General features: G+C 49.1%; 3 protein-coding genes across 6 annotated transcripts in view; 1 reads left to right on the top strand and 2 right to left on the bottom strand.

Moving 5' to 3' along the window:
* Positions 1-400: 400 nt before the first annotated feature.
* On the bottom strand, positions 401-8,869 carry LSS (lanosterol synthase). Its single transcript, XM_021532558.2, has 21 exons — positions 8,720-8,869; positions 8,507-8,645; positions 8,320-8,428; positions 7,795-7,916; positions 7,386-7,482; positions 6,481-6,616; positions 6,169-6,277; positions 5,735-5,853; positions 5,236-5,333; positions 5,100-5,127; positions 4,446-4,502; positions 4,185-4,256; positions 3,441-3,491; positions 3,145-3,294; positions 2,711-2,807; positions 2,417-2,522; positions 2,133-2,198; positions 1,637-1,717; positions 1,178-1,348; positions 793-871; positions 401-705 (listed from the first exon to the last, which is right to left on the bottom strand). Exons 2-21 carry the CDS (start codon positions 8,583-8,585, stop codon positions 514-516), a joined length of 2,019 nt encoding a protein of 672 aa, XP_021388233.2. The 5' UTR covers positions 8,586-8,645; positions 8,720-8,869; the 3' UTR covers positions 401-513.
* Positions 8,870-12,809: 3,940 nt separating this feature from the next.
* Positions 12,810-15,293, top strand: S100B (S100 calcium binding protein B). Its single transcript, XM_021532559.3, has 3 exons — positions 12,810-12,885; positions 13,737-13,889; positions 14,354-15,293. The coding sequence occupies exons 2-3, from the start codon at positions 13,752-13,754 to the stop codon at positions 14,492-14,494; spliced, it is 279 nt and encodes a 92-aa protein (XP_021388234.1). The 5' UTR covers positions 12,810-12,885; positions 13,737-13,751; the 3' UTR covers positions 14,495-15,293.
* An 8,324-nt stretch (positions 15,294-23,617) lies between these two features.
* Positions 23,618-27,611, bottom strand: part of DIP2A (disco interacting protein 2 homolog A) — a 75,978-nt gene continuing 71,984 nt past the window's right edge. For all 4 annotated transcript variants that reach the window (XM_021532561.3, XM_021532563.3, XM_021532562.3 and 1 more), the window contains 3 exons: positions 27,354-27,528; positions 25,925-26,048; positions 23,618-25,604 (listed from right to left, as the gene is read on the bottom strand). In XM_021532561.3, the coding sequence (XP_021388236.1) occupies positions 25,352-25,604; positions 25,925-26,048; positions 27,354-27,528 (552 nt within the window). In that variant the 3' untranslated portion in view covers positions 23,618-25,351. The remainder of the gene's footprint in view (positions 25,605-25,924; positions 26,049-27,353; positions 27,529-27,611) is intronic.

The following is a 27,611-nucleotide window of genomic DNA, read 5'->3' as shown; positions in this document are numbered from 1 at the left end:
TTCCCCTCCCAGCATGAGTTCCAGAGCAGAGCGAGTAATTCAAAGGCCATCACTGGCAACCACAGTACAGAGGTCAACTCAGCAGGGATTGTGCAGTGCCCCCCAACCCCCGAAGATGGGCACAGGGGAGACTCCAAATCCCACACTCTTGGTGTAGACAGACAGCCTGTGACTCTCGACCTTGCAACCCAGGATGAGAGTCTGTCCAAATGTGGAATACAACACAGCTCGGCAGCTTCATCTGATCTTCAAAATGGTCTGAAAAGGCACTTTACTCCCCATCTGGGGATGGAGAATATACCTGGAAAACACCTTAGAAAGGGAATGTTTAGAAGTTCAACAGCAAGCAGAGGCTCTGCAGCACCAGCACAGCACCCTTCCCTGGCAGAGGCAGCAGATCCACATGCTAAGGTCAGCATGGAGATATCCCATGCAGCACAAACCACCACGGCCCCATGCAGACACTGGTATCCAAGACAAGTCCAGGGCCATGGCATCCCCAGCATCCCAGGTTCAAGCAGACAGGGCTCCCTGCTTCTCCTGCCCTGCCCCAGCCGAGGGTCTGGCTCTGGCTGGCAGCTGCCCAGCCAGAGGGCTGGTGGGATGCAGCCGGCAGAACCGCCCCAGTGTCCAGATGGGGAAGATGTTGCGGTACGCGGTGTAACTGATGGCACACGACTTGTTGAACACCCCAGCAATGTTCTCCTGGGAGACAAGCAGAGAGCAGAATGGTATGAGTGACAAAGGGACTGCTGCATGTTCAGGAACATCTTGGAAAGACTAAAGATGTACCTGAGGCCAGTCTCCATTGGGCAGCTGCTTATCCATCAACACTTTAATGCCCCTTTCCAGCACACTGATGTCAGGGTACCTACAAAGCACAAGGGAAATGTAAACATCTTTATCCAAACCATCTGCAAACCCTCATCCATGTGTCTGGGGAGCTCAACCACCTCCAGGCTGCCCCAAGCTTGCCCCAGGCATGCTGAATGCTTTCGGAAGGGCTTCCCACAACCCCAAGACACTAGATATTATGAATATGGCACCATTTTCCCAGGCAGGAAGCCTGCAGACATGATCAAAAAAGCTTTGCTTTCACTGGGTCACACCAGCCCAGCCCAAGGCCATCCAACACCCAACTTGATCTCTTTTCCCTGAACACTGGGGCTACTCTTACCTGACAGCCATGAGCCCCAGCAGGGCCCAACAGGTGTTGTGGATCTGTGACTCAGCACTCTGCACATATGTGCGCTGCTCGCAGGACTCGAAATCCTCTCCCCACCCGCCATCTGCCATCTGCTTGGAGATGAGGAACTGGCAGGCCTGGGCCACCTCTTGGCAGACAGTCCTGCAGGGATGGGGGCCAGAATCAAGACAGGACTGGGGACACAGGGTGTTTGGATGCCCACAGTTCTCAGCTGCAAAGAGAAGCAGTGCCCATGGCTGGGACTGCCCTGAGAGTTTGAGGGTGAGGCAGCAAGTGCCCTGGCCATACTGCAGGCACAGGATTTGGGAGGAGCAGTCCCTGAGGCAGGAGAGTCCATGCACTGCCAGGGATCCATCCAGCCCCACCACAGAGTGCTACCCTGGCCCAGGAAGTAAGTAGGGGCAGGGCACCCAGACATCCCCTTCTCACCCGTTGTGGTACATGTGCTGCATGCTGGCAAACGCCTCCAGACCAAACCAGGTGCCATAGGTGAAACAAACCCCCCAGCTCCTAGGAAGAAGGAGAGAACAGCACTGTCAGAGGTGCAAGGCCCCAGGGAGAGGCAGGCTGCAACACAGCTGTGTTCACAGAAGAGCAGAGACAGGTACAGACCTGCAGCCTGCCTTCCCCTATGGCCCAACCATGCCCAGTCCCACCAGCACCTGCTCTCAGCTAACTCAAACGTCAATAGAACTGGGACCACAGGAGCTGGAGCCACCCCAAACTTCTCTGGGTCTTGTGCAAAGCACAAGATATCTGTTCTACCTGGGCTGGAAGGAGAGTAACTGAGAGCAAAGCACAACTAGAGGAGGATCAGCCCCTACATTCCCTCCCACAGATCCTGCCAGCCAGGAATGCTTGCCATGATGATCCTTCTCACACTGGGGCAGCTAGAAGAAAATGGGGTACTAGGAACACCACTTACCCTTCCCAGGACCCATCTGCTCGCTGCTTCTTACGACAAAAATCCAGGCCCTTCTGCAGAGTCTCCCTGGACAGGAAAGAAGTCATCCAGTTCAGAAGCAGCTCAAACTCAGTGTTTGCTTCACTGGGGGCTCCATCAGCCTCTCTGAAGCTTTGATGGGTCCCATTATTAAAGGGCACAAGAGCATGCAGACAGGCAACTACATTGTTCAGGAGGCCATCGCAGGCAGCTTGGGACAGTGAGCCTGTCTTCTCCTCTGCCCAGCTCTCATCTCAGTGCCTCACCTGATCTCAAGGGCTCGGTGCTCAGGGAACTGGCTCTGGAAGTGTTTCAGTGCCTGCATGACAGCTGATGTGCATTCCACATACGTGTAGTCAATCATGATGTCACCTGCCAGCAGGCAATGGGTATCAGTGCCACAGCACCTGTGGGCAAGCCTCCAGGCCAGGTGCTGCCAGCCTGTCCCTCAGACCCAGGGCACACTAATCCCCTGTCAGGCACCCACTGGGCACGGTGAGCCCAGGCCGCTCTGTCCCTTCACAGTGGGCAGGACAACCAAGCCCCACAGCTCCCCTTACCAAACACCTCTGAGGGATTCAGCAGCTCCAGTAAGTGGCCTCCTCTCTTGGTTTCGTAAGTGGCAAAGCCTCCATCCGGGTTCCTCATGCTCAGCAACTGCCCAGACAAGCAGACAGGGGGGTGGGACAACTTCACAGGCAGTACTACTCCAGTCTGACCCCAGGCCAGCTGAGATGATAAAGTCAGACCTACAGGTCTATGGGGCTGACAGAAAACCCAGGTCCCAAACTACCCTGACAAAGCAAGCCAAATCTGGGCCATCACATGACATTAGGTCACACAGGCAGCTCTGAACCACAACAGCGTGTTACCACACCAGGCCTCATACTAGCTCAGATCTAACCAGATCTAATACCCGATCTAACAATTCCTTGGGCTTTTGGCTTCTCTTACAGTACTGCATGTCCCTCGGCCTAATTTTTGCAGCTCTTACCACATTCACAGCATCAAAGAGGCGCTCAGCAGGCACAAGCTTGGCTATGAAGGGACACTTCTCCTGCAGCAGCATAACTGCCTTCAGCCCTTCTGCTGTGCAATCTGCCACAATCCAGCCACAGTCCCGTGTGCTGAAGGGGAAGCCACCCTGGAAAAGGATTGGGTGGGTTTAGGGAGCAGGATCACTTTCCCTCACCCACTCTGTTCTTGGAAGAGAGCAGGGGCTGCCCCTGATTCCTATTCCCTCTGCCCAAACCCCTGCCCCAGTCATTCATCCTTGAGAGACCATCATACCTTGTTCATATGGCGATAATATTTCTGGTAGTCGGGTGGGTTCTCTGGGATCTGCAGGAGACAAGGAACAAGTGAGGGCAGCCTGGAGGTGCCTGGCTGTAGGACCATGGGCTGAAACCATTGCAGGTGCAGAACCATGTGGAAGTGGACAGTACCTGCCTTCCACTGAGGAAAGTAGACAGGAAAGAGGTCAGCTCTGGAGCAGGGAGAAATCACCTTTTGGCCTGATTTCAGCAAGTGTTGCTAAAGCCCCCTAAGGGAGCTTGCCTGCCAGGGAGCCATCTGTGTTCAATGCTCCTCTTGGCAGCACCACAAACAAGACCCGTGACTGCATCCAGCTGCCGGTGACAATGACCCTCACCTCGAGCCACTGCTGGCCTGGCCAGCAGAAGCTGAGCTCAGTCAGTCACTATCCACTGATCCTGGGTTTCCCAGAAAGGTGCCTCAAATGTGTCAGCACCAGACAAGATGAAGGGCAAATAAGCCTAAGCTTTCAGCTTCCCAGCCTTTCTAAGCTCAGGCAGACAACCCAAGCATCCCTGGGCCTCACTAAGGTCCTCTCCAAGCTTCAAAGATGGTTCCCTGAAAACAGGGAGTAGAAAACAGGAGGCTGGGCCTGGAGCTTTGCTAGTCAGCCCTTCAGAAGCTCTCTTCAGAAGGCAACAGATGCATCCAACAGGGTTCTGAGCAGCAGCCAAGCCTGCACAGCCAGAGTGTGAGACACCACTGACCAGCTCTGCTCACCTGGGAGAACTGGAGGAACCCATGGGCTTTCTGGAGGCAGGAGGTGAATTCAGGCATCTCCTGGGCTTCTGCCTAGAAACAGAGATGCACAGCGAGCCGTCAGCAAGGGGCTGTAGCCAGACATGTTTTCCCAGCTCAGCCACAGCATTCCAGGCCAGAACAGAGCTCTGAGGGGGTGCACAGCAGAAGCTCTGGTACCTGGGGACTCATGAGAAGAGACCATTTTCCCAAGGCAGCATGTAGCACTGAAGGGTGCCTTACCTCCAGGAAGGCTTGGATGGCAAAAGCAGTATCCCAGAGCTGGGATCCATTTGTGCCCTGGAAGAGAGAAAATAGACAGTGAGAGGCAGGTGCTAGCAGCAGCCTGACCCAGCTATGGGGACTGTGGGACAGCAGGTCCCTCCCACATTACTCCCAACAGCTCCTTCCTGCATCCTGCATCACTGCTGATGTGCTGGCACAGAGAGGACAGATGCAGCAAGAGACAGCAAGGGAACACAAAATAACACATCTGCTTCAGTCTGCTCTGTGCACAGCCAAGGCAGGAGAGGTGCCTTATTAAAGAACCTTAACCTTATTAAGAGGCTAGCATTAAGGAACAGCAGGACACAATGGCTCTGAGAGAAGCAGAGCTCAGCCCACACTTAGGATCAGGGGCCTGGCTTTCTCCCAGGATCATGAGGATGGAGGGAATGGAGGCCTCTCAGCTCCCAGCCACAGGGAGGGAAACTAGCAGGACAGACAGTACTCCCTCCTGGCACAGCTGGGGGAAGTAGCAGTGAGAAGGCCACCAGGCACCAGAGGTGAGATGCCAGCAGCTCAGGCCTAGGATTAGCACACTATCCCATTACTCCACAGGTTGGCCCAGCACACCAGGGTCCCTTCAGTCACAGCTGAACTCCTACAGCACTTCACCTGCATCTTCATGCCGTCGAGGCCCAGCCTGTGGGAGGAGAGAGCACAGCGCTGCAGCAAAGGCAGAGTGGGAGCACCAGGAGGCAAGTCAGGAGTCATGGTGTGCTGTGCCAGATGGGACACACTCAGCCCTTACCAGAGATAGTCAGGGATCCTGGAAACATGCTCCTGAAAAGCTGGGGAGTCCTTCCCTTCCACGAACCAGCGAACCAGCATGTTGATTGTCTTGGAGATCTGCCCAGAGGAGCATTGTCACTGCTCTAGATAGAGCTTCTTCCAACCCCAGAAACACACATCACCCCCCACTCAATACAAAGCCATCCAGAAGTTGTCTTGGTCTTGATCCCAATGGCTCCATCTTGACATCACCCAGCATAGCTGAGTTAGCAGGGCAGGTACCATCAGATTACTCTCAGAGCTTCCCCTGATATCATCTCCATGGACCTCAAGGGGAGATACTCCTCACCAGGGCCACAGCTGTCCCCATGCCCTCTGTACCCTGTTAGCCTTAAGCTCCTGAGTATCAGGAACAGGAGTTGAGGAAGATCTGGTGATTATTACATGCCACACTTGCACAAGCTGGTCCTTGAAGAACAAAGGGTAAGATACTAAAGGATTAACAGCATGTGTCCTACCGGCCCGATGCTGATGCACTTGGTGAATCTGTCATCAGCCTTGATGTGCTCGTACAGCTCTGTGATGGCTCGCTGCCGCAGCTGAGTGCTGTGGTGAGCCTCATACACGTTCATGATGGCTACAGGAGAAGAAAGGGACATGCAGTGAAAAAAAACCCACCCTGGCGATTCACTTGCTGTGGCAGGCCGCACCCCAACTCACACAACAACCATCAACCAACAAGCACCAGAATGGAGCAAAGCTCTGCCCCAGAGTGGCCTGAGGATGTGGGCACAAGGCCCTGCTGCTCTCAGGCAGGGAGAACCCCATGGATCACATAACTCCAGTCTCCATCCCAGCTGCAGGGCATACACCAGTAGCTGGTAGTAGACCCTAAAGAGCTCTGAGGGTACAAGGCAGCCTCAGTATCGCTCGCAGCAGGTCCCACACTCACCATAGGCAGCACCCAGCAGCCAGCTGTGTGGGGTGTACACGTCACAGGCAGCCACGTTGTTCCTCTGTGCTGGCCAGTCTATGTTGGTGTAGTCTTGCACATACAGCTCCTGGCACGAGAGAGCAAAGGGCAGCCTGGCCAGCCAGGAGCAAGCACCTGGGGCAGTTACTGCTGGGAGCTGGCTCAGACACCGTGCAAGTTGTGAGAGCTGACACCTGGCAAGCCAGAGGCTGGCTCACAAGAGCATGGCCAGCACAGCAGGTGCTCACAGAGCCGTGTATCCTTGTCCAGCAGGATCAGCTCCTTCCTTACCTGCCGCAAGCTCCGTATGAGCTCGTCCTCTTCTGCTGACAAACGCTTAGCATAGCAGTAGCTCATGGGAAGGTAAACCTGGCGGCAGTGACACCAGAGCCGTGACGGATGAGCTGGAAACCATGTGGGAAGCAGCCTGATTGCAACAGAGAAAGTACTGCTGTGAGGAACAAGGAAGGCCAAGGGCCACTGGTGAGATGTGTGGAATGCCCAGAGCAGGGCAGGCCTTTGCCTGTCCCCTGCACTAGGGCATATATACACAGTCTGGCCCTGCTCAGATTCCCTCTCCAACAGGGATACTCCCTCCTGACACCACTCCAGGCCCACGACACATGGCAGGGAGGACCTCAAGCTCAAAGAGGAGAGAGAAACTAGTTTGGTCACATGGGATGTTGAAGGCAGAGGCCTGGACTGACAGTTAATGGCATTTGCTGACAAAGCACCAGCAGCCCTTGGTACTGTGCAGCCCCTGATTTCCTCCAGGGATAGTGTCAGACACTTTCCCTCTCTGACACCAAGCAGCCCTCTGAGTATTCAGAGAGGGTACAAGCAAGGGTTTAGGGCTGGCAGCCTCACATGTGGCTGTCCCTTCCTGCTAGGGGCCAGTTCTGGCTGCTGGTAGACACTGGTGGCAGGCAGGGAGCACATGAATGTATTAGGGACTCTGTGGGAAATGCTAACAGGGCTGTGCTCTGACATCTCCCTTGGATGCAGTGTTCAGTGCTATCCACCTACTGGCTGGCCTCCTGCTGGCTCCCAGCTGACAAGCAGCCTGAGCACCTTCCATTCCTGGCTGTAGCTGGAGTTATCCCAGCAATCACCAGCACCTGGGACAGTTCTGGGTGGAGGCTGGTGGTGGCAGGACTGATGCAAGCTCCTCTCTCCACAGTGAGGGGGGCACATACCACATCTCTGGGAGAAGCGTGTTCATTCCCTCCCAGCTGTAAACGTTCAAGACAGCCAGCCAAAACTTGCCCCAGGAAGGGATTCCCACAGCACCTCCTGCACAGAACAGTATCAGCTTTCAGGGTTAACACAGCCATGCCAGCTCCCAACTTTCTTCCCCATCACAGGGCCTACTTCTCCCCGTGTTTGGGAGCACGCTACTCAGGCTGGAATACATGTCCCAAAACAGGGCAAACAGACAACAGCATAAAAATGCAACACAGCTTCCCATCATTAATTGAAAATGCAGTTGCCATGAAAGGCAAGTAAGAACAACAGTTCTTCCACTACCTGGCAGCCCCCAGTGTTGCCTGCAGCCCTCAGGTCTGGTCAGACCTCTCTCACCAGTGTACCAGCCCCATGGCTGACCTTTGCTGTGCAGGTTGACACGGGCCCGCACAACATCAGGGTCATCTGGTCCAAGCCCCAGGATCCTCAAGGCTACGTAGTTGAGGGCTGTGCCAAACACTGTTGATTTATCTTCCACGTGTCTGTCAGGAGCATACACAGAAACACCACATCCATTAGTCAGCTATTGCCATTAGCCAGACATAAGCTACTGCACAAGGCTGTCTTAGTTAGGGTGAAGTGGGATGCTAGGGGTGACTTTGGAAAAGAGGGACCTGACTAATACAGGAACAAACATTGCTCTGTGCTATCCTGTCACACATGATGCTTTGGGAAATAGTGCCCCAGAGAAGATGTAGCCAGACTTGATGCTATGGACGCCTCTGTGACAAACAGTGTACGTGGAGTGCTGCGCAAGCAAGTCCAACCACCCACAGCTATCACAGGTAGCGAGTCCCCCTCCCTGAGCCTGGGCAGACCTGACAGCAGCTCCAAGTTCTACACCTTGGAGCTACCATCACTCAAAGAAGCATCTTTGGTACTCACAAGCCCCAGCCTCCGTCCGGGAGCTGCACAGAGCGCAGGTAGCGTACCATCTCCTTCCGGAACCCCTCGGGCAGCTGGATTTTGGCCGTGTGGCAGGTGATGAGGAGACCTGGAGGACCAGAGAGGCCGGCACTGTAGAGAGCCGAACCCCAGGGCACCCACTCCTGGGAGGGGTGTCCAGGTCTACCTGGCAGCAGGAACAGCGGCCCGCCGTAGTCGCCCGCCCAGTGCCCATCCTCGGCCTGCAGCGCTGCGTAGAACCGCATCCCGTTGCGGGCCGCCTCCCGGGCCGAGCCGGCCGCCGGCAGCGGCTGCAGCGTCGCGCCCTGTGGGGAGACAGGGGCAGCTCAGCGCTGCGCCCCGGGCACGGCCCCGCCGCCCCGGCCCGGGCCCCCCGCACCGTGTCCAGCCCGAGGCTGTGCTGCTCCAGCGCCGTCTGCGCTCGCCGCTCCCCGGCATCGCCTTCGCCATCGCCCAGGTAGCGCCAGAGCTGCCGCCCGCCCTCGCAGCGCAGCCGCCAGTCCGGCAGCTCCGTGGCCGCCGCCGAGCGCCAAGGGCCGCCGCGCCGCCGAACCGCCCTGCCGGACACGGGCACCGTGAGCCGCGGCCGCCACCGCCGGGACCCACACACCGCCCCCGCTCTCCATCGCGCCGCCGGCACTCACACGCCGTCCGCCGCCATCGCCGCCCCGACCCCGCCGCCGGCTGGTCCCACATCGCCTCACGGGCGGCAGCCAATGGCGGCGCCCGGCCCGCCCCGTCTCCTCCCGGCCCGGCCCGCCCCGTCTCCTCCCGGCCCGCCCCATCTCCTCCCGCCCGCCCCATCTCCGCCCGGCCCGCCCCGTCTCCTCCCGGCCCTCCCGTCACGGGACAGCCCCGGCAAGCTGCTGGGGCTGCGCCCCTCCGTCGCACATCTGCCCCTGGCACAGGAGTGCCATCCCTTCCACAGACGCCGACAGCCGAGCTGTCCCTTTGGGTGACAGCGCCAGCCCCTAGAGCGACTGTATCCCCCTCCGTGCACCCCCAAAGTCCAGGCGTGCGGTTTCCGTCGTTAATGGAAGTAACAAAACAACTCCGGCCCAGCCTGGTGCCCAGCTCATGTGGGCCACGAGGGACTGGGGAGATGTGTCGGGGTGCAGTGCCAGCCCTGGCACAGCGCACCCTGACCCGCGTGTGCCCACGCTAAACTGGAAGAAAAGCCGTTCCATGTCTGTGCACTGCCCAGAGACAAAAGAGCTACTCACAAATGTTGCACCCATCAACACCCCAGGACAGAAAAATGCCTGTCTATTAATACTTACATATCATTAATACTTACAGTATATAATGCACACTATGAGCTTAATTCAAAATACTCCTCTTCTAGCAAACAGGTCTTCACTCACATCCAAAATAACATCAGGGATTATCTGCAAAGGATGCAATGATTTTATTTGATAATTAAATAATTAATATTGTATTTATTTCATAAACTAGGATTAGGTCACTCAGTTCAGCCCTGGCTGTGTTCAGTAAGAGCAAAATGTTTTTTGGATAGTGCTGGACTTTTCCTGGAGGGAGAATGAATGGGGATAATACATTTGACTTGTGTATCATCCCACTGGTCCTCAGCAGGGAGAGCTGTGCTGCTTCTCTAGCAGTTTATATGAACAGAGAGAACTAGAAGTTCACTGACATGGTTGTTCTATTTGAGGCTTAATAGTCTGTTTATTTTTGGTTTAAAAAAAAAAAAACCTGTCATAATGACTCTGCCCGAAACGAGTTTAATGAAAGTATCCACTTGTCCATGGATGCCAAAATCTTAAGATAATTTATGGTAATATTTGCCTAAGGGGAGTGATGGAGGATGAACAACTTAGTTTTACTTTTCTGTCTCTATACAACCCACCTGCACCAAAAATTTTTAATAATTGCCAAATTCCTGTTATTTAGACCTTGTTTTCATCCACGTTTTTCTGTGTCTGAACCTCATCTGGATTCTGCCAGGAGGTAGCTCACCTCTGGCTGCTGTGTTTGTAGGTGCCAGGGAACCTGCTCCCTGCAAAGCTGCTGTGTGTGCTGGCACTGTGAGTGCAGCCCTGCAGAGGCACAGGCAATTTCTTCACCCTCCCACCCAAATTCCTCTGCTTTCATTACTTTTTTTGTCCCAGTTCAATGACCACTGGCATTTGTCTCATGGTCTGGCAGAGCCTGGCGCCACACACACCCGAGAGACAAAGAAATAGGCTGTCTTTTCTCCTGGTATGAGGAGCCCACATTGTGAGGAGACAGGCAGAGGGCTGAAGTGTTTTGCTCAGCTTTGGGCACTGAAAAACCCTCTTGCTTCTTTAAACACATCAGCCCAAAACTCTGGCGAGGAAGCTCTGACCCTGAGGAAAGAAGCCCCAAGGTTGCACCTGCCTATTCGAAGATCAGAACATGAATTTTAGAATAACAGAAGCTACTCTTTGGGCAGCAGTGAAAGCACCACTCACAGCCCCATACTCATATCCAGACCTCCTGGACTGTCCCAGGCTGGGTTAGGGATGATCCAGGCCAGGAAAACAGCCTTTACAAAGGATATTAGGCCAGATAAAAATCAGGAAAGTCTCTTGGAGCTGCTCATTAGCAGAAGTAGAAGAGGGTCAAGGTTTCTGGTGTTCACATCTGATCCTGCTGCTCCTTCCCACCCTATCAGGACATAATTCCAGATCATCACCTGTAAAATATAGAAGTCGGAATGATTTGGGGAGAAATGGCAGCAAGAATCACCAGGAAAGAGAATTTTAAGATTGTTCAAGTTTTGATCTGTCAAATGCTACTTTTTCTGTTCCATTTTAAGGAAAGGTCACTTTACAGAATGACATCAGAATATGGTTTAAGGAGATGATCTAGGACCTTGTCTCTGACTAGAAAAGGTTTGCTTTAATGCATTTCTTGGCTGAGGACTGAGCTAGAGATCTACCGGATCAAATTTCTATCAACAGAAAAATGCTGTCTCTTTCCTGCTGACAGAGAGCCCCATTTATAGCCAGCTCTTACAGGAATGCAAGTACTCCTGGAAAAAATCAAATAGTGCAAAAATTGCTGACAAAATACCTCCACACTAGAAACACCACTACCTAAAAGCATCCCTGCTGTCCCTGCTAGCCCCACCAGAGCACAGATAACTGTTGTCGTTTGCAATACCCTAAATGCAAGAATTTCAGTGGTCATGTAAATATTTAGTCAACAAATTCAACCTTAATGCTGGAGAAATTATTTTTCCCCAAATCAATTTGAGCCTGTTAGAAAAACTTTTATGAACTGATGTAAGGAAATTATCAATGTAGATGTTTTTGGGAGATTTTTTTTGGGGGGGTTGTTGTTGTTGTTGTTTTGGGGTTTTTTTGATTGTTGGTTTTTTTTTTTCAAGTAACAAAGTCAGTGTCATAGATCAGTAGATTTGGGAAAACTGCCAGGGAATATGTCTGTCCAGCAACAGGGTTTATATAAAAGTGCATTTAATGCCAGTTCATGGTGGCTGCTGGGGCTGGCAGGGGACTTCTGAACAAGTTTTATATCAAGATCCCATTTAAAAGTAAATAAAGAATTTAGGTTTGAGATAACTTTTTAAAGTTTCTAAAAAGACATTTTTTTTTCCTAGTGTGAATCAGTATACAAACAATAACTCATATTTTTCTGAGTTCTGCATGTTGATTTACACATCCCTTCACAGAATTGGTTCAAAACATTTGCAGTTTCACCTGTCTCTGGTGTTAGGTGGCTATTTCTTTAATATTTCAATATTTATTGAACAATACACACAAAAAAGTATAAGTTTTATGCTCACACTGACTGCAAAATGTATGCTTTCACTCCCATGGTATAAATGGCTTTGCACAAGAAGCAAGGCTTTCAGTTTGACAAAGCATTTTATTGGTGGTATGTTTGGTGAAGCAGAGCGAATTGAAATAACCTTATTTTCCCTGTCTGGCCTGACTCTACAATCTTAAAACAGTAGAAAGCAGAAAAAGGGTGTTCAATATTAATAGTGTGCTCCCAATGACCTGTAGTAAACATAGATGTACAAAGAATTGCTATTTTTGCATACTCACTGTTCAGAGCAGAACAGAGCATTCACATCTTTGAATCGCAAGCTTGATTCACATTCTGTGCATTGAAAGACCGATCTAATGAACAGAGAGTAGGCATTCTATATTTGAAAAATATGAACAAATAAATGGCACCATAATAGATTTATTTGTAATGTGTAACAACTGGGTCTAGGGATAATCTCCAAGTGCTTCTTTAAACAAAAAAAAGCTTACTGCAATACATTTTGAAACCGGATATATCCCTATATACGTGTCACTTAGAAAAATTGGCTGATTGCAACTATGCCCCTTACCCCTTCAGAAAACAAAGCGGGCGGCTTTGCAGCAGGCGGGCGGCTCCGCGGGGCGGGCGGGCGGCTCCGCGGGGCGGGCGGCTCCGCGGGGCGGGCGCAGCGCCCCGCCCCTGCCCCGCGGCCATAAGAAGCGGCGGGTCCCCGCGGCGCCCGGCCACGCCGCATCGCCGTGCCGCAGCCCCGCCGGCCGCGGGGAGGTGAGAGGGGCCGCGGGACGCCGGGTGGGTGTCGGCAGGGCAGAACCACCGCTCCACGTACCTCCGATCTGGAGCGCTGCTCAACCTTGCGGACGGCAAGCAGGCAGGGCTGGAGCATGAAAAGGGGATTTTTGTTCGGGTATTTGCTGCCGTGTCTGGTAACTGCTAAGTGGGGGAGGACATCGGCTGTGGGATCAGACTCAGAAGCGTGTGGTGGAGAAACAGTAGCCAGGTCGCAGGGCAGGAGATATTTACCGATGGGATATGAACGAAATGAGTGCCAGGCAATAGGGCTTCTTTATTTTCCCGGCTTTTGGGAAGGTGGGTTGGCAGCTCTCCCTCTTTGATCAGTGTCTCTTTGGTTTGCCCGTTTGTGAAATCTGCAGGGAACGCTGCAATCTGAATTGCTATCATATCCCAAGAGGGTCTTCAGATCAAATATGGGAGAGTGACGTGCTCATTTTGACCTGCTGGCAGTCATCAAAACTGGTTCCTACCGGGTTCCCCTGACTGCTGGGCTGGAGACAGGTCTGCAGGCAGAGGCAAGGCGAGGGGACCTGTGACAGCAGGGACAGCAAAACCATTCTGAAGCCCCAGAGCAGACCCCATGCCTTCTCCTCTCCTGTCTTGTGGCTCTGCTGTTTTCGAGAGCCCCTAGCAGCAGAGTTATGGTCTCTTGTGACCTTCCCCCCGAAGCCAGGGCTGCTGCCAGAGCTTCCCAGCTCTCCCTTGAACGAGGGTCTGACCTTGCTGATCCACGGGCGGAGCCCCAGGGTGGCCGTGCTTCCAAATCCATCGGAATTGCTGGAGCTTGCCCAGGCTGGCGCTCCCAGCGTCCCCTCTGACCGCAGGGCCACGCCACGACCATGTCCGAGCTGGAGAAGGCGATGATCGCCATCATCGATGCCTTCCACCAGTACTCCGGGAAGGAGGGAGACAAGCACAAGCTGAAGAAATCGGAGCTGAAGGAGCTCATCAACAACGAGCTGACCCATTTCCTCGGGGTAAGTACTGCCCTCCCCACAGCCTGGCTGGGCTCAGGGGCCATCCAACAGCCCCTGCACTCCCCTAACTCTGTCTCCCACGGGAAGCCTGCACAGGCAAAGACATTTATTTACACAGCAGGGCATTGAATCCTTTGTCCCAGCTCTACAGAGCAGCAAGATGAGGGGAACAGCCTATATGACAGACTGAGGTGTGGGCTGGACTAGGAAAACTACCTTCCCTGACACGGGGGACAGCCTTGCCCCAAGGGGTTCAAGATGTCACTTCCCAGCACAACAGCTGTAGCTGCAATTCCCTGGGGCACAGGACAACGCCCCACATAGACTGGGAACATCCACAAAATATCTGGGATGTGTCTGAACAGAGATTCAGCCATGAGAGCACTTGGGAAATGGGCACACATTACTGTCTGGGCCTCGCTGTGGTCCTCCTCAGCTTTGGCTGCCTGTTTCTATCCCTTCAGGAAATCAAAGACCAGGAGACTGTGGACAAAGTCATGGAGGCACTGGACTGCGATGGGGATGCAGAGTGCGACTTCCAGGAGTTCGTGGCCTTTATTGCAATGGTCACTGCTGCTTGCCATGAGTTCTTTGAGCATGAGTGAACTGGTGGGAAGCAGGTGAGCCCCTTCTGCTCATGCTGGAGAGAGGCAAGGCAGCATTGCTCCTCCGGGAGAAGGACTGGCTGTGATTACAGACACCTTAGAGTTCAGCTTGCACTAGACTTAAGCAGCTTATTAAAAGTGTTGTGGCTTTGTGAACAAAACCCACTTGTGTGGCTCAGGAAAGGCTATTTATTGGCTAGTGCCCATTGGGCTGGATGCAGTGAGAGAGTGCCTTGCCTCAAGCTCCTTCCCTGCTGTTTTAAGTCAGGAATTTGCATGGGCTAGAAGCAGAGGGATGCTGTGATCCAAGCTTGTGTGCAAAGGAAAAAAAGGAAATTCAAGGGTTGAAGGAAGAGATGATGCAGAGGGGCTGGTTTTGGAAACTTGCTGCCCAGCCCACTGGCCTGAATGGGAAAGCTCCCAGTGACTCCTGTGAGCTCTAGGCATGGCATCAGAAACCAGCTCCTGTCCCATCACAGGTGCTCAGCAGAGCCCACCTATTTCTTGGTACATTGAGACACCCTTGGCTTGCAAGGCAAAGCGTAACAATCTAAAAGCATAACCATCTGACAGCTCAGGCTTTTCACTTATTGATCAACCCTGCTTTTAGCAGCCAGCAGAACTGGAAGCAACAGCATATGAGGCTCCTGCACTGGGGTCAGCTCCTGGGCCTGGGATATGCCTTGACAAGGTGTCCAGGCTCAATCAGAGGGGAAGTGGGAGTGGCCCAGTGTGACCTCAGACCAGGCACAGCCTCCTGAGTGTGTGGAAATGACAAGGAATAAAACATTGGTTTGGCCTCTGGTGAAAAACGTGTCCTTTTGTGCCAGGCTGCTCTGCACTGAGAGAGAAAGGCTGGGGGATAAGGCCTGAAGCACTGCTACAGCTCATCCCCCTGAGGTTCTTGTTGGGCATTGACCCCTCATCTCTTCCCTGGTGTCACTGTAACTGGCCAGACAACCCAGGATTGTCACCAGCACTGTGTTCCAGCTGGCTGCCCATTCTGCCAGGTCTTCGGGGACATAGGGACAAGGGCCCTCTGCAGGATGTGACTGCTGCTACCAGGGTCATCCAGGGGTTTGCAGTGGTGAGCCCTTGCAAAGGCTCAGCTAAACCCAGGACAACCCCCAAAAAGCCTATGCTTCTGCCTCTCCAGTCTGCACCTGCCATCCAGCTCAGCAATACCTGGCAGCTGGGCCTTCCTGGCCTGCAGCACCAACAGTGGCAGATGCACAGCTAAGATGCTCTCAGATGGTACTGGTTTTACCTCATTCCACATACTAGAATGATTTTATGCACAAAATGACATCTTTGGACAGGGACCATCTTGGTATTCTCACCAGCCTCCCCCAAGCTGTGCAAGGGGATGCTCAGGCAGAGCTGGGCACCCAAGGGACAGCATCTTGTACTCCACCTAGCACAAAAAGCCATTTTGCCATCCCAGGGTGGTGCTCACTTGATGAGAAGCAGTTTAGCATCCAAGTTACTTCCACCACATTTTTAACATCCTCCTCAGGTCTTGGTTGAGCTGCTTTCAACAGTGGCACAGACCTGAGGCCATGTGTGAGAACAGTGGATGGAGACCCCATCTGTCTCCATGTCCCCTAGATGAGGCAGGGTACACAGGACTCTGGACCCTCTCTCAAGCCTGAGCCTGAGTCCAGCAAAGGGGTCTGATTTTTCAGTACAAGGGTCTGCCCATGGACCACAGCTGTCATGGTTCTGACTCTGTAAAGAGGATTCAAATGGATTTCCCACCAGGAATGACACTATGAGAGTTTCCTATGTATCAGCACTAGTAAAACTGAAACAAAGAGAAGTACAGCAACAGGAAGGGTCTGACATTTTTAGAAGATGCAGATTCACTTCTGAAGCTAGAAAAGTGTCATAGGGGCAGATTTTGTACATCTGTGCTGTATTGTACCTTTGCTAAATCACATTTTCAGAATTTAAAATGCTGCAATAACTTTCTGCTCTGGGAGATTAGAATCTCCACTTTTATTCTGTTCTCAGATAATTTTAAGATATGTTCATCTCTCAAAGGGAAACCTCTCTCTCCATCAGATAAAAAGTCACCATCACTGTAAGAGCACTTAGTGACAACCCTCCCCTCCCAAAAGTTCTTCCACACAGGATCTTACCAGGAGTGCTGCTTGTTGCTCATCTAAAAAACATGTACTTCATCTCAATGGCTGATGGAAGTGGACCCAGGCTGAAACATTCAAGAGTAGAGCTCATGTACTGACAGCAAGAAAACAAAAATCTTAAAAAGAAAGCTATGGTTTTCTTCCCTCAAATGAGGTGTGGACTTTTACAGACCCCAGAAAAGGAAGGGAACCAACCACAGCACTGTCATTCATATTTAGGAGAGAAAAGTGGCAGAAATAAATAATGATTTTGCAGTTACCTTTGCTAGAAATGTTTAAAGGAATTCTAGAAATATAGCACTTTTATGTTTAGATAAGAACAGGGTTAAATAAACCAGAAGTGACTGGAAGAAAATACAGTGGTGCATATAATTTTAGTAATATGTACTGAAAGATAAAAAAACCACCAGAACTCTGCTTATATGGTACTGGATAATCAAGCCACACCATAAAACCTGGTGTTCCTAGTTCCTCCTAAACAAAACAAAAATAACACAAAATCCAAACACAAACACAAAATATGAAGATTGTAGCAACAACCCACATTAGAATTGGTCATGACATGGAATTCTGGCTTGCAAATATCTGATTTGAAATATCTGACCACATGAATATTTGAAGTATATTAACCAGCTGCCTTCCTTTTTCCTGGGTAATAACAATAAATAAGGGCATTAAAGCAACATCATAGTACTGTTACTCAAATGACATAAAGATCTTAAAATTCTGGTGCCGAGTGCTGGCTTACAAAGAACACTGCTGCAATAAAGGCAGCTTCATTAATGTTTGGAAGGTTATTTAATACTCACTTGCACCCCAGAATAAATCTGAAACATTCTACTTCAACAGCATTCCCTTGGTGTACTGAGGGCCAGTGAGCCAGTGACACCAGCACGTTAGTTCAGGAGACAGGGCTCAGTATTGCCTGGCTGTACATTTTATACTCCCACAAATCAGGTAAAAATCCACCAACCAACCAACCAAAAAATAGTCCTTATAACTTTGCTGCGAGCTGGGATTTCGATGTCACACTCATTCCATTTAAGATGAATTACAGATTTTTGAATCCTGTCCTCCTGAGTTTTGAGAGAGATTAATTTAGTTGCTTTGGCATTGAAATCCAGCATGCTTTAAATACATCCCACTCAGCACTTTCTGGATGTGAGGCACAATGCCTAGCTGGAATTAAAAGTGAGAAAAACAGCAAAGGCTCCAAGATGCCATTGTCTCGTTATGTGCAGTGCTTTCAAGCACAAAACACATTTTGCAGGATCAATTTGTTTCTTTTCTAAATCTACTGGCAATTCAAATGGCTTCTGTAAGCACCTCACCTCTCTTGCCTTTTCAAACAAAACACTTGCCTTCTCTTAAGAGACTACAACTTAATTTACTTCCATCAACAAGGATCTAAGTAAAAGCAGGTGGTTTGGTCAGGAACCCTAGAAAGTCTTGGTTAAAAAATGCAGATGACATGAACAAACCTCCCAGGGCTCCTTTCCAAGATGGAAAGCCCTGTAACTACAGTGTTCTGCACACTGTGAGCTGACTGTGGGCCCAGCAGTCTGACCCATTGGGAACACACTTGGCAGCACATCATTTTTTCTGGATAAAAGTTAAACCAGACACCCTACCTCCCATGTGCCATGTTGCAAGAGGGACAGGAAGAGTTCTTTTTGGGATTTTTTACAGCCTTTCCACACTGCTGCATCTGTTAGAAGTGACATAACTTTTTAAAATTTTAATTAATGGTTTTATTAATTTTTTAAAAAAATAATCATAACCAGTATATTAATTATAAGCAGTATGTTAATCTTATATAATTTAAAGCCAGCATTTAGCAAAGTTGTCTGAAGTTACTTTTATGGGACTACAGCTTGGGAAAATTTCTGACACATTAAGTTTTGATAAACTAAATCTGATATGCTTCAATAAAAAGGGCCTGGGAAAGAAAGATGTATCATTGAAGCTGAATATCTGGAATGCAGAATTTAGGGACTAAAAGGACATTTTGCAGAAACCAGAAGAGACTAACAAAGACTGTGTCTGTGTGTTGAAAAGTCCCTACTGGAGAAAACAGATACTAAAACCCCTAAAAATATGGACTAATTAGCATGAACAGTGAGGAATCAATAACCAATAGAGGACAGTATACTAATGAATGAAATATAATTATGCAATTTAGAATCAATGAACCCTAATTTGTTTGCTAAAAATGTAGAAATAGGTGGAAAAATTTTGTATCCGTGCCTGTGTAGAGGCTGAAATTTTGTCAGCCATTTAAAAACCCTGGCCAGGAATAAAGAACTGCCTCACTCTCCAGCACTACAAAGACACTAGAGGACACAGGGAACACATTTTTGTCCTTGCACATTTTTCTGTGTGAGACATTTATCCGGATCTTTAATCTTTGTGAGGTTGCAACATGCACAGTGGTACTCTGAGCTGAAAAGGACTGTGCAGAGAGCACTGTGTTCCACCAGCTTCTTGAAGATTTTAAAAGAAAGGGGGCTTCCCCTTGAGTGTGGTGCAAATACAAGTTTCCAAAAGTTTAGACAGCATTTCACAAGTTTCAGGGGCAAAGTCTGGGCAAGCCTGTTGTCCTGGCAAAGTTCTCCGTGCTGGGAGCAGCGTCCTGGCTGTGAAAGGAGCATGCCTGCCACTGGCCTGCTAGCCAAATTCACAGTCCTAAGCTGGCAGTCTTAAGGGTAAAGTCAAAGAACTACTTGTGCTGCTACCTATTCATCTTCCAGCCCCTCTGTGGGCCTACCTTTAGACTCTGAGATCTGGAGAACACAATGGTAGAGGCAGCAGAGAAGGGAAGGACAGAGTGCACTGGTGAGTTTGATGTGAGGCAAGGGGAAGGTGCAGCCCTGTAATGGCTTTTACTTCTAGAGCCCTTTTCTATGAGAGCAGCTGCTGGATGTTTGCAACCAAGATGTGAGAGTGAGAAAAGTGACAACAGGTCTATCTGGGAAAGAAGATACAGAGCATTGTGTGCAGTTTTAAATGCTGTTAAGAGAAGGAGGTACTTTGAGAACATGTTCTGTCTTGACACTTCCTTCTGTGTGATCTCTAGCTGCTTGGACACGGTGACATTGTGAGAAAATGATTGCACTGTGAATGAGTTTGCACAGGGAAGAGGGTAGAGCAGCAAATGCCTTCTGTCCTGGCACTTCCATCATCAGTTAGTGCTTCACTGTGATGATGGACTCTGCCACTTTGAGAGAACTGGTGCTATATATATGGTTTAGGAGGAAAGTGTGAATCACCAGAGTGTTTTGTTTAGCTTACAGACTGCAAAGGGACTATAAAGGCCAGCAGCAGCAGCTTTTTGTTGTAGGACTTTTTCTTAGTGAGCAGCTACTGGATGTTTTGAAGGGGTTTGGAATTTGAGAGAGTTAGAATGCAAGATGGTACATGGATCTTGAGGGAAAGTGAGTATCTCCAGTGAAACATAAACTTTAAGGAATTTAGATATTTTAGAGGAGCTAAGATAAGCCTTACTAGAGTTAATTAAAATAATAATAATAAATGAGTAGGTCTTGATGAAGTTAGTAGTTAGTAGTTAACTAATAATTGCTTGTCAGCACAATGTTTAGTTAGCTGGTTTATAATGAAGAATACACAAACTGACAAATAGCTTTTAGGAACATAAGACAATTGTGGCCTCCTCTGTTCTGAAACCAATTGAAGACAAGGAATGGGAGTTCTACCAAGAGTTCACTTGTCATATTTGCATTGAAAAGGTAAAAAGGTCAGAATGAGGAAGACTTCATTTACTTCCTCATTTTGGGACCCTGACCCATGAAAGGGACCACCAACCTATGTCATGGGACAAGCTACGCATGCTTAATAGCTTTTGGAGTGATTAGCATATGAAGCAGGGAATGGGATGTACCAAAATGATGAATATGTATTTGTATTTTGTGTATTCAATACTTGTATGGATAAAAAGACTCTGTAATCACCTGGAAAGTGTGGTGTGTATTTGGGAGCGATCCTGCACACTGCCTGGGGTCAAATAAACATAAAACACACACTTTCTAACTTTAAACTGTTAGAGAGTTTTTGTCCGTCACAGTTGGATATCGGTACTAGATCAATATCCATATTTTTAATAAATCACCAGGGAGCTGGATGCAGTTCAGTGGGACGTTGAGCAGCTGATGGCACAGAAAAGGTTCTAAAAGGAACGGGCTGCACTGCAATTGCCTTTTATTTTGCAGCCTATAAACTGCACAACCAGTACAACCACACGATAGCGCTGTCAACTCACAAAAGACAGAAACGCACCGAGCCCAGCTCGAAACCAGCCCCAGGACAGAGCCAAGTCTGAAACATCCCTGCTCTCAAATCACCTGTGTGAGGACAAAAAGGTTTGTAAGATCCTCCCCTTCCAAGTACAAACTCTTCCTTGCAGCACTTTCAAACGGCAACATGAGCTCCTCTCCCCTAACAAACCTTTTCACTCTCACAGGTAACAAACTTGAAAACATCTGCCAAAACCGGGGCTCACAAAAGTGTCGGTGGAGAAATCTCTTTACTGCCTACAATTTCAGTGGCACCCAACAAACTGCAAAAGGACACCCTGCTATCACCACTTTCCTTCTCAGCTCTAGGTACCACCGGAAGCCTTCAGTCTCACAGAGTCAGGATCCAAATGGAATGGCACCAGGGACTGCTCACACACTAAAGCTACAAGAACAAAAACTCAACAGTTTGGCATCTGCATTCCCACTGACAGTTCAACAGCTCTAACCCAGAGAACTGCCTATTGGGAAAAGTCTCTAAATTCAGAGACCATTCAAAGTGCCCATCCAAATTTGCTTTCTTTGCCAAAGAGAGGAACTAGAACTCCATCTCAAAAGAAATGGTAACCCTTCCTCCAAAATCCAAAATATCCAGGGACTGATCCCCTACAGAGGTGTCAGAACACTGGTACTGGGCATTGCCTGCCCAGGGCAGTAGATCAGCTACACACCAAGACCTAGCGTAGCTGTTTACCTTGTCCAAAAGAATTTTGGTGGCAGAATTTCAAGAAGGCTACCTCTGAGAAGTGGAAAACACATGCCAAATTTAATCTTTCAGGAGGAAGACCGCCTTGCAAAGATGGATACCAACTCCATGTACAAATTTAGTCAGTGCTTCCAAACCAAATATGCCAGGATAGAAAGTTGCTGCCGCCTTTGCGCTGCACATCTTACCTGCATCTCCAACGCTGGGGCTACATTCTTTCCTTCCCATGACAAAGCATTGCTGTTCTCCTTCAGGAACTTACCAAGCAGAAGTTGCATAGCACATCCAGCACTGGCTATGTCCAACAATAGCTCCTACACAGAAATGTCTTGCTGGACTATACCATGCCCTTAGCTTTTCAGTGCTACGTAGCCCCGTGTTCGGCCTCTCTTGACATCTGAATCTAACTGGAAGCACTTATAGCACAGCAGCACAATCTGGATGAAGAGAAAGAGACATGAAGCACGTGTTTTTGTCCTGGCATATTTTTGTGTGACTTCTATTGGGATCTTTAATCCTTATGAAGCTGTAATGTGCACAGTGGTCCTTTGAGCTGAGAAGGACCGTGCAGAGAGCTGATCCCTGTGGCCTCAATGCCTACTGACACCTTCTGTGTTGGTTATTTCAAGCTGCTGGACATGCTAGATGCCACTGATGACACACAGGGTGTGCACGAGTGTTGGGCCTTCGTGGGCCTGCTGGATGGGCCCCAACCTCCTCCCTGAGGGGTAGAGGTGCCGAGAGTGCTGGGTGCCAGATTGTGCATCCATCCCTCCCTCCCCCCAGATGACCTCCTGGCTATCCCATCCCATCCAGCACAGTGGAGACTGGACCAAACTTCCTATGGCTGGCCCTGAGCCCCCCCAAGACTACAGCCTTAGCTATGCTGGGCAAGGTCAGGGGATCACCTGGGCAGCTGGTGAGTAAGGGTGTGCCTTGGCTTTGCTGCTGCACAATGGGCTCTTCCCATCACCCTGCCTGCTCCCTGATCCCGCTTGTGCTTCCCTGCTCCCCTGCTGGCTAAGTCTCAGCAGCTGGCAGGGGCACTGCTGTCTCCTCTGTGCGTTTCCCCAGCAAAGTCTACTGTGTATCCTTGCTTTGGCTGGAGCTGCCCTGCCATGCCATGCCACCCTATTCCATTCCATCTCATCCCATCCTAACCCCCCTGGCTGGCAGGAACACGTTCACCTCCCGAGCTGCTGTTTTCCAGGGCATCCTTGGTCCTCGAGGGAGTCCTGTGAGTGTGGCCCTTGCCATCCCCAACCCTTCTCACACCCAATGCCCTCTCTCATTCTCATCTTTCCTTCCCAGTGGACACAGGGGCCCACGGGACTTACTGGGCTGAAGGGGAAGAGCCTGGAGACAGAAACTGCTTTACCCTGACAGTTCCGGAGAATTTTGGCAGTGCAGCCTGATGAAGTTGCTGGAGGGGATCATCCCAATGCTACTGTTTCTGCTTGTGCTTTTCCTTTTCAGCTAGTGCTTTCTCCCTGCACCCATCAGCTGGAGCTGGCGTCAGGCCTTTCTGTCCAGCAGGTGCCTTCTGCAATGTTTCCCAAGGGTACAAACTTCAGCGGCTGTCCGGCTGCAAACCAAGCAGGGACATGGGCGGTCTGTGCCCGGAGCTGGAGCTCAGAGGCCCTGGAAAGGCCCTGGAAAGGCCCTGCCATGCATGGAGCAGCTGCACCGTGGCAGTGCCATGCTAACAGCCATGCCCTGCCAGCCCCATGGCAGCGGTGCCATACCTGACGTGCTGATGGACAGCACTGCAGCTTGGCAGGGGTTGCAAACACAGGAAATTCAGGACCATGCAGCCTTTACAACTGCTTTACCTGCAAAGCAATTGCAGTGAGGTTTTGCAGAAAAAGCTCTTAATACATTAAACTGTCTGATATATGAGAACTGTGCTAAGCCAAGGTTTTGAGCTAACAGTTTACGTTTCAACATTCATCAAGTCAGATTTGCAAGAGCTGTTCTGAAATGTTTAATAAGCTTTTTGTTTTAAGATTTACTTTACAAGGCAACTTGTATCACTTTCATCAGGATCTCAATACAAAAGTCTTACAATGCTTTGTTTGCTAAAAAACTACAACATGGAACTGGGGGTTAGGGAGTTGTCTCCTTTTGCCAGCTGTTTTGGGAGAAGGGGTGTCCCACAGCCTGCTGCTGGAGACTGCTGGACTCAATAAGTTACACAAGTTCTGTACATAATTACAGTCAGAGTATGCAGCTGTATTATACACTACAGGTAAACACTATCAGGGCCCGTAACTACTGTAAAGCAGAGCTTTTTCTTGAAGATTTCAGAGTTTATGTGACTGTGGATAAATCTGATCTATCAGGGGACTGACATCCATCTTTCTTAGGCACTAATCCAGGCAGAATTGCCTTGCAGAAGTAACTGGCTCTTCTGCAACCTTGTGCATTATTAAAAAAAGTTATGTAGCTCTCCTTAACAAATTTATAAAAATAATTATTTTCTAGTCTTGTGCCTACCTTCAAACACAGAATTACTTTAATAACTTCACATTCTCTTTCTGCATTAGGTTCACTGCAGTATTGGATCAGGCAAAAACTTCAAAACCTTAATTAGTCCAACTGTGACCCAACCAACTGGATATTTTAGCCTGAACAAAAGAGTTTAAATACAACTCCAAAGAAATCAAAGGAAGTTTGTACCACAACAGCTCAAGCTAACTAACAATGAATGTGTTTTCTATGGTGGGGAAAAAAAGTTACTATTTCAAGTTTTAGCACAGAATATTCAGGGAAAACATTTTGTAAGCCTATGCTTTGTAAACATTTATACAAATCATTCAGAGTGGCTTTGGAATGGATTTTCAAACCCTTGGCATTATGCAAGGCAGGAATTAACAGCTCACACTATGAGAACAAGCGACTTTGATATGGAGTTAAGAGCAAGAGCACTGAAGGCTCCTGCACCAAGTACTTAAAACTGGGTATTACTTTGTATTTTATTATAAAGTTTATAGCATTACAGAGTCCAGCATGGCACCGTAAGTAACCTTGTTACAGTATTTGTTTTTGCTTGGTACAAAAAAGCTGATCAGCAGCATAACTGTTACACTGCATCCAGGATTGGAAGGGGTTGGCTTCTTCTGAAGAGGGATGAGTCAGTGACTTAAAATAAAAAGGCTGGATTTTAAAATCTCAAATATGTGCAAAATTCCTTTCAGTAGAGAATGTGGTAGAGGTGTGTGCAATGTTGAAGGACAGGCCCCAACCCCGATACTGCCAATATACTGCAGTCATGTGGAGGGTGAACTCTGGATGGTTACTCACAACTTTGGGTGCCGTTTCCAGGAGTCCTCCTCACAGCTGTTCTCTCCCCAACCCACTCTATGTCCTTTTATGCAGTGCATCAAGTACTGACATTCATAATTTTCTCTCCCCTCTGCCCCCCCCTCCTAAAATAAAACTGGTCCATGATAGTTCTAATAAGCTTCCTTCAGGAATTCCAGTAAACTCTCTCCATCCTAAGACAGCTGTGACTGTTACATGGGTTTATGAAAGCAAATGCAATCTGGGAGATGAAGGGCTGCATGTAAAGAGAAGTATCTCCATTTTCCTAAAGTCTTCAACAGCTTTTTAAAACAAGAGCATGGATTCCAATGTTATTATGAGGAAAGCCCCTTGGATTTTGGTGCTTTAGCCTTGATGTTATTTGCTGTTTTCACATGTTGTAGGCAACATAAATAGGATCCAACTGATCAGCTAAAAATCCATCTCTCAAGTGCATCCGTTGTTTCTCGCCACGGGAGTTGATGGGAATGACCCCGGGGTCCACGATGACCACGACACCAACAATGAGATAATGCTCTTCCAGGACCACATTCGTCACCAGCGCAACCAGATCCAATGCTTCCTGCTCTGAGCCTTCCAGCTCCACCACCACCACCAGCAGGTTTGTCCACGTAAACACTGCACTGTTGGCATGACACACGTGTTAATGGGGAGGAAAAAAGACCTAGGCAAGTCACTAAAAGAGATTATGAAAAGAAAGACATGACCTCCCAAAGCTTACAACTAAACCTGAATGCTTTGAGGCTGGAGAGAACCTACAGCCAATGATATACATAACTCATTAGGGCCAAATGGGAATAAAATATGTGAGAAGACATCATCCATTAAATCCTTGAGATGCGTTTACCACACCCACATGTGTACATTCTGACACTGCCAAGGAAGTTATAAGTTCTTCTGCTTTAGAAGAAATAAAATGATACAGAAAAATAATGCTGCTTACCATTCTGCAATGCTCTTATGTGCCCTGATTACAGAGGTTTCTATGTCGATGGGGTGGTACCTCATTCCTCTGAGCTCCAGTGTTTCATCCAAAGAGCCCACCACATACAAGGCATCGTGCCTCTCTGCAATACAGCACACATATTTCAACATTGCCACATCTACAGGACAAACACGGTCACTTCTATGTGCTTATTCCTGACATTCTAAGATGCTCCCGGTGCTTCCTAGGGGAAACAGTCTATAATGCAAGCTCTAGCATCTGAGAGAATGAAGAGCTCATATAGCACTTCTGCCTATGACTCCAAGCAACTGAAACCACAATGAAAAGAATTTCTGGGTCATCCAGTTCTGTCCTTTCTCTCATAACATGTAACCTCGGTTCATAAACCCAAGCAAAATCCACCATTAAAACATCTTTTTGTTCCACTATTCTTACCAGAGCACTTTTCTTCTCTGATTGACACAACCACTTTTCCAATTTCAAATTTAACTTTTTTTTCTTTTTAACACCAGCTTATGCCCACTCCTACCAACAAAATTCTACTCAGTTTCTTAAGATGCCACAGTTTACGCAATAATAACAATTCTCTCCTCTCCCCAGCCCCAGCTTTGCCAGGTTAAATAAGCAAAGCTCTCCTAGACCCTACCTGAAGGACACACTCTGCACATTCACACTTGTAACTCTGCTCAGTTCAATTTTGCTTTTTCTTTGTTAACTATTTTATAGTCTTGCTCAGTTGTGTTACTGGAGGTGAAAATCATGCTGGGAAGTCGTATTTAATGTATACTGTAAATTCACAGCCTAAAGTCTCTTAAAAACTAAAGGACAACTGACATTGTTCCATGGTGATAAAAATCTCTGTGATACGTGATTTTTCAGAAAGCTACAAGGCCCAAAACCTTGTTAGTATTATTATTCAGTGGCAGCAGTTGGGACGCTGACACTATTCATGTAGACACTTAAATGTAGACATTTAAATCCAGTCACAGAAAACCAGCAATATATATTTGTTACTAAGCTAGAAGCATGCAAACTCCTTTTCTTAGACTGTTCAGAGGTTTATTCCTTTACATATATGATAATCAAGAGCTACATCTGCTTTGCATTCTGTATACAAACAGAGCAGATGGAAGATAAACTCTTCCCAAATTTAGACATCTTGGCTTAGATCAAAAAACCCTCAAGATTAACAATTTATTTTCTATACTGGAAAGTTTCTCCTCTAGACCTTTAACTCCTGAAAGACTGCAAAATCACTGCTGTCTGTGCACGTCCTGAACCTGCTGAATGACAGAACATCTCCTTAATTCAGGAGCCTTCTGCGAGGGAAGTCAGCATAAACATGCTGGGGAGCCCAATGCTTGCTGGCTCAGCTCTCCCTAGGAGCCTCAGAGCAGTGTTTCTGTGGGTGCAGGCGTTTCCTCACCTCCGCTGGCGTCCGTCAGCTCCGTCCTGCGCAGGAAGCCCAGGTAGCCGGTGCGAGCCCACACGGTCTGAGTGTCCCCAAAGCTCAGGCGGGCGGTAAAGTGATCGGCGTGCAGCGCTTCTTCTCCATACACCGTGTAGTAACCAGTAGCGTTGTGTGGGCTACTCACCCATATCTAGGGGATAAACCAAATCCCAACTGGAATGAACACAGGGTATTTTGCCAGACACAGACAGCATCGTTAATGGATTTAAAAGA

Source organism: Lonchura striata, chromosome 8 (genome assembly GCF_046129695.1).
Source record: "Lonchura striata isolate bLonStr1 chromosome 8, bLonStr1.mat, whole genome shotgun sequence".
NCBI classification, from domain to species: Eukaryota; Metazoa; Chordata; class Aves; order Passeriformes; family Estrildidae; genus Lonchura; species Lonchura striata.
This window is presented reverse-complemented; position numbering and strand designations above follow the sequence as displayed.